The sequence below is a fragment of the Otolemur garnettii genome, unplaced genomic scaffold (assembly GCF_000181295.1).
Source record: "Otolemur garnettii isolate 467f Iridium unplaced genomic scaffold, OtoGar3 scaffold00023, whole genome shotgun sequence".
NCBI lineage: Eukaryota > Metazoa > Chordata > Mammalia > Primates > Galagidae > Otolemur > Otolemur garnettii.
This window is the reverse complement of record NW_003852418.1, coordinates 11,622,626-11,628,984: the sequence shown is the minus strand read 5'-3', so window position 1 is coordinate 11,628,984 and position 6,359 is coordinate 11,622,626. Positions and strand designations below refer to the sequence as shown.

At 58.7% G+C, this 6,359-nt stretch overlaps 1 protein-coding gene across 1 annotated transcript; it reads right to left on the bottom strand.

Moving 5' to 3' along the window:
- Nucleotides 1–922: 922 nt before the first annotated feature.
- On the bottom strand, nt 923–2,896 carry CEBPB (CCAAT/enhancer binding protein beta). The gene has a single exon (XM_003787693.3). It carries the CDS (start codon nt 2,593–2,595, stop codon nt 1,552–1,554), a length of 1,044 nt encoding a protein of 347 aa, XP_003787741.1. The 5' UTR covers nt 2,596–2,896; the 3' UTR covers nt 923–1,551.
- Nucleotides 2,897–6,359: the final 3,463 nt, after the last annotated feature.

Genomic DNA, 6,359 nt, shown 5'->3' with positions numbered 1-6,359 from the left:
TCCACCAACCCCTCCATCCACATCCTCAACTCTCAGGAATGCTGTCCAGCACTGGAATGGGGGTGGGGGGTGCAATGAGGAGGGGCTGAAGAGGGCAGAGGGGGCTGGGAAGAAGAGTTTGACCCAGGCAATCAGGGACTGCAGCCCTGGTTGCCTGGTATAACCATCTTTAGCCAGCAGGTGACGGTGGGCCTCAGTGTCCCTATCGGGGCAGAGGGAACATGGCAAGTTCCCATGACAAGTTCCCATGCCAAGGCAAGGAGGAAAAGTGTAAGAACCCTTCCCCAACCTCCTTCAACCTGGCCTGGCTTCTCCCCTCCCACTGGCCAGAGACACACAAACCAGCCAGGGACAAACAAACAGTCTCGCCCACACACTCAGGCTGCCCTCTTAAAAATCTACATATATACATATACACAGAGTATTTTACAAACAACCCACCCCACTACACAAAAGAATCTGCCCTGATGCAGACTCAGCAGGAACAAGGCCTGAATCCCCCTCCTCCTACAGAGTCACAGGCCTTCCTTCCCTGTCTTCAAACACAGGGCAGGGGTCACAGACCTCCCAGCCCCTCCAAACTCAAGCCTGACACTGGGAACCAGCCAGAGGTCCTGGATTCTCTTCCCAAGCAGGGTTCCCAGACACCCATCCCAGCACCCAGGGGTGCTGAGTCACCCTGAAAGCCCGACCCAGCACTCTTCTCCCCAAAGCTTTACTCCTGCAGCCAACACCCCCATCTCCAAGCAGACCCTGGGGGAGGCAGGGGATAGCAGAGGAGAAAAACCAGCTGCAACACCCCATCCAACCAAAAAATCCAAAAATAATAGCAGCCCCCCCACACACAACCCCCTACACACCAGAAACGCAAAAACAAAACCCTGTAAATCCAAAATAAAGGGAAAAAACAAAAGCCAACTACTGCCCCCAAAAGGCTTTTTAACCATTCTCAAAAAAAAAGTTTATTAAAAGTGTTCTTACTTAATGCTTGAAACGGAAGATTCCCAAAATATACAGACGCCTCTTTTCTCATAGAAATAGATTTTTTTATAATACAAAAAAAAAAAAGACAAAAAAAAAACATCAACAGCAACAACCCCGTAGGAACATCTTTAAGCTATTACTCAGGGCCCGGCTGACAGTTACACGTGGGTTGCGTCAGTCCCGTGTACACACGCGTTCAGCCATGTTTAAACCGATTGCATCAACTTCGAAACCGGCCCGCCCGCCGGCGCCTGGAGAGGGGGCAAAGGAAAGGCAGAGAGTTTATCATTCATCTGTACACATAGACGTTTCTTCTTTAAATAACACCACGAACGGGCGGCCCATCTGCATGTGCGGTTGGTTTGGACAAAAATATAGATATATATATATAATAAAATATTAAAATTACCGACGGGCTCCCCGCGCTGCCAAGTGCCCCAATGCCAAAGTTTTGCCGGCGCCACCGGGGGCGGGGGCGGGAGCGCGGGGCTCCCCGGAGTCTCAGCGGCCGCGGCGCGCCCAGCAGCGCGGACACCGGCCGGCAGGGGGACGCGCGCGGGGGCCGCGCTAGCAGTGGCCAGAGGAGGCGAGCAGGGGCTCGGGCAGCTGCTTGAACAAGTTCCGCAGGGTGCTGAGCTCGCGCGACAGCTGCTCCACCTTCTTCTGGAGCCGCTCGTTCTCGGCCGTGAGCTCCAGGACCTTGTGCTGCGTCTCCAGGTTGCGCATCTTGGCCTTGTCGCGGCTCTTGCGCACGGCGATGTTATTGCGCTCGCGCCGTATCTTGTACTCGTCGCTGTGCTTGTCCACGGTCTTCTTGGCCTTGGTCTTGACCTGCGAGGGCGCCGGCGCGGCTCCAGCGTAGCAGGCGGCCGGGGGCGCCTTGGCGTCTGCTGGACTCGGCGTGCCTGGCGGACTGGACGACGAAGACGTGGAGAGGCTCCCGCTGCTGCCGCTTGGCACCGCCTGGTAGCCGAGGTAGGCGCGCAGCGCGTACGGGAAGCCGGCCGCCATGCCTGCGGGGCCGCCGCCCGGCGCTCCGGCCTCCTCCTTCCGCTTGCAGTCCGCGGGCTCGAAGCCCGGCTCCGCCTTGAGCTCGGCGGGCGGCGGCGGCGGCGGGGGCGGCGGGTGCAGGGGCGCGAAGCAGCTGGGGTGCAGCGCGCCCTTGGCGGTCCCCAGGCGCCCCAGGCTCACGTAGCTGTACTCGGCCGCCTTCTTACAGTTCTTGCCCCCGTAGTCGTCGGAGAAGAGGTCGGAGAGGAAGTCGTGGTGCTGCCCGGAGGAGGCGGGCGCGGGGGCGGGCGCGGGCGGAGCCGCCTCAAAGGTGTCCGTGGCCGTGGCGGTGGCCGGCGCCGGGGCCTGCGGCGCGCCCAGCGGCTCCAGGTACGGGCTGAAGTCGATGGCGCGCTCGTGGTCGCCTATGCTACCCAGCTCGCCGGCGGGGGGGCGCGGCCCGGGTCTGGCCGCGGGGGGCGCCGTAGGGGCCGCCTTGCCGCCGTACGCAGCAGCCAAGCAGTCCGCCTCGTAGTAGAAGTTGGCCACTTCCATGGATTTAAAGGCAGGAGGCGGCGGCAGGGGGAGACATGCTGGGTCCCAGGCCACCAGGCGTTGCATGAACGCGGGTGCCCGGGGAGGGGGCCAGAGGCTGCCCGCTCCGGCCGGCCCGCAGGTGGCGCGGCCTCCCTGTTCCGAGCTGTCGTTGCTGTATCGCTGCTGCTGCTGCTACTGCCGCTGCCGAGGTGGCCGCTATTAGTGCGGGGGCTGGCGGCTGGACCCCTCCAGTGGGTCGCTTTCCTGGTCCCGTGCGCAGCTCTGACTCGCTAAAGTTTCTCCTGAGCCCGGTTATTTATAAGGCGACCCATGGCAACGGCTGCGTCACTCCTGGGGCGGGCCCCTCCCGCTCCCCGGCCGCCGGGACGCGGAGGACACGACTGCAGCCGCCTGAGACCCCTGGGAGGGCGGCAGCAGGGTGAGGCCTCGGGATCGGGGACCAGGAGTGCGTTCTGGGTTGGGGGGAAATTCCCCGACCGCGGGGGGCGACCTGACACCCCCTGCCCACCTCAGTCCGGCGGCCGCGGGATTGGGAGCGAGAAGGGGAGGTGCGACCCCGCCCCCGGACCGCCCCCTCTGGGCTGGAGGCTACACTGGAAGGCGGGGGAATCCGAGGAGGGGGCGACCTGATCGCCTTCCCGACCCCAAACACGGCCGGGGCCCGCCCCCTGCTGGAGGCGACGGTGGTTTCAGGATGGCGGAGCCCAGCCGGACATCCTGCAAAGGGGACGCTCCCCAGGCTGGACCCCAGAGACCCCGATCCCCAGCTCTGGCTCTTGGAAGAAATGACCTATCTCCAAGGCCCTTACTTGGGCGCGGCCCCGCCCCTAAACACTCCCCCTAACCCTGGGTTCATAGCTCTTGGAAGGAAAAGACTCCACGCCTGTGGCGACTTCCCTCTTAAAGCCACCACCAACACGAGGACTCCGTGGGAAGGGAGTTCTGGGCAAGGGTGCGCTCCACTGGGCCTCGGCCTGGGTCGACCACGTCCCTCCCCGAGCCCCGCCTACCGCACCTGCCTCCAGTTTCTTCTACCCCTGGGTCCCTTGCCACCCCACCTGACCTCGGCCCCCAGGATGGTGGACAGGGCGGGGGCTGCTCTGAGTCACTTCACTTCTCTAAGCTTCAGTCCATGCAGGCAGGGTCTCATTACTATTAGTAGTGCTGCTATTGCCCCCACCACAGACTTTCAAGTTTTAAGATCACTATGGGCTGTTCATCAGAAAGGGACCCCCACAGAGGATACTAGCGAAGGCCCAGAGCCAGAGCAGCATACCAAGATCACATAGCCTCATGTGCCTTCATTCAGAAAAATCCCTGTCTGGGCCCCCTAAGATCTAACTGCGGCCAAAAAGCCTTTACTTTCTGAGGCTGCTCGGACAGGGGTCAGGCCAGTCACCCACTGGGGACTATTTTTATCAAGTCCCTACTCTGTACTCAGGTTGACCCTGGACCCCAGGGTTGACTTTTCTACCCTGCCAGAGAGATGCTACTGCTGTTTCTGTTTCACAGATGAGGAAACAGGGCCCAAACACAAGCCTGAGGCCCTCTGACCACCTGCAGCATGGACTCAGATCCATGTGCCCTCCCCAGCCCCATTCCTACCCCACTGGGGCAGCTCCCTGGGCCCACCCTCTGCCACTCCCAGCCCAGGCCTCTCAGGCAGGAGCTCCCAGCCTCCTGGTGCTGACCCCCGGCCCACTGACCCTAGCCCTGGCCCCATTGGGCGAGAGGACATTGCTCAACCTTCAGTGTTATCTGCTGAGCTGGGGTGACCTCCGCCCCCAAGAGCTGGAGAAATGACATCTCTGTGTGCCCTTGGGGGTGGGGGGCAGGGAGGGACAGGATGAAGCCCTGGCCCAGCCTACCGCTGACTCTCTGGGCCTTCCCAGCAGCTTCTAGGCTGGGGAGGCGATGGAAGCCCAGAAGGGTGCAGCAGCTTCCCCAGGGCCACCCAGCCAAGCCTTCTGGAGCTGCAAATTGGGATACTCAGTGTTGAGCTGGAGGGCCATGGCCTCTGAGAAGACCTTGTCCTGCCAGCTAGTGAACTTCCTTCTCAGGTTCCCCCCACACTGCCACACCATGAGGACTGCCCCTCGAGTATTGGAACTAACTCCTGGGCCGAGCAGTCCCAAAATCTACCAGGGAATGAATGCATTTGCCTTTCCATCAAATCACTGCCCTCCCTCCCCAGCTCCTCCCATTGCACTTTCTCAGGTCTCAGCCCAAAGTTACCTTCTCTGAGAAGCCTTCCTTGACCTCCCCATGGAAAGTTCTAGGCCCTTGGCTATGCCTTTATCACCCCCTTCACCTTTCTTGTTATCTCATCTACCAACTTGCTGTCTGTCCCTGCTCCCCCCTCCCTATGTCAGCCCTACCAGGACAGGGATTTTTCTTTATTTTGTCCACTGCTGTTCCTGCATTGCCTAATTCAGTGCCTGGCACACAGAAGATGCTCAGTGGTGGTGAATGAATGAATGGAGGAGGCTGAGAAGAAGGAGAGGTTCCCTGTTATTTGAGCTGTATGACCTTAGGCAAAACGACTCCTCTCTCTGAGCCATACCACTCCCCACACACACACTCTTTCAGGTTCTAGAAAAATACAGCAAGACCTGGGGGTCTGAAGTTAGCTGGAGGATTTGCTATGTGTCCTCAGGCCAAACGCCCACCCCTCTCTGAACCACATTTTAAATTCAGTGCATGTATTAACTTATCTGATCCCCCTGATAATTTGAGGAAAGCAAATTGTATTGTTATCACCACTTTACCAATGAGGAAACTGAGGCCCAGAAAAGCTAAGTGTGCCTGCACAAGGTCATGTTAAAGGGATGAGGAGGAATAAAGTGTTTCCAGTCTGACCTTCCTCTTTGGGTTTGCAATAAATTGTAACAGGTCTGACAGGGCCTGTTAAGCCCCATTTTCTGGATGAAAAAACTGAGGCCCAGAGAAGGGTGATCCAGGGTCACCCAGTGAGTCAAGGGGTAACTCAGACCCTGTGACTAACCTCCAAGGACCAGACTTGGCCCCATCAGGGTCTTGGCCCTCTGGCCTCCAGGATGGAACACACTTCCACTCTTCCAGGTCCCTGCTGGGCATTCCCCACCCCTATAGTGAAAACTGCCCCATCACCAACCCAGGTGTCCTGTAAGACTGCAAACTGGGTGACGTCATCCCTTGTTTTTTACAAGGCTGTTTGCTGCTGGACAGGCCCTGCCTGCTGCCCTGCCATTAAAACTCAGCCATTCTCCAAGGGGGACTTGGGGGAGCTTGAACCACCACTGCGAGGCCCAGAGCATGCCCGAGTGGCTGTATGAGCCTGGCCACCTCAGTCCTGCAGGCAGTGAGGGCCCAGGAAGTAGGATCTACCTAGTGACGCCTCTCCCTGCACTAGCCTTCAAAACCTGGAGCTAGGAACGATCACAGAATTTGTGGCCAAATTCAGTTTAACCCCATAGTGTTTTGCTTATTTTATCTGCGTGTGAATTTGCTGCTAAAATGTAAAAATCAGGGCTCGGCACCTGTAGCTCAACCGGCTAAGGCGCCAGCCACGTACACCTAAGGTGGCGGGGTCGAATCCAGCCCGGACCCGCCAAACAACAACGACGGCTGCAACCAAAAAATAGCCGGGTGTTGTGGCAGGCGCCTGTGGTCCCAGTTACTTGGGAGGCAGAGGCAGGAGACTCGCTTGAGCCCAGGAGTTGGAGGTTGCTGTGAGCTGTAATGCCACGGCACTCTACCCAGGGGGACAGCTTGAGGCTCTGTCTCAAAAAATAAATAAATAAATAAATGTAAAAATCAGAAGACGACACATCAAAATACAAACTTCT

Bases quoted from the DNA above. Each gene is read 5' to 3' on its own strand.
- CEBPB (XM_003787693.3), bottom strand. From the start codon at position 2,595: ATGCAACGCCTGGTGGCCTGGGACCCAGCATGTCTCCCCCTGCCGCCG.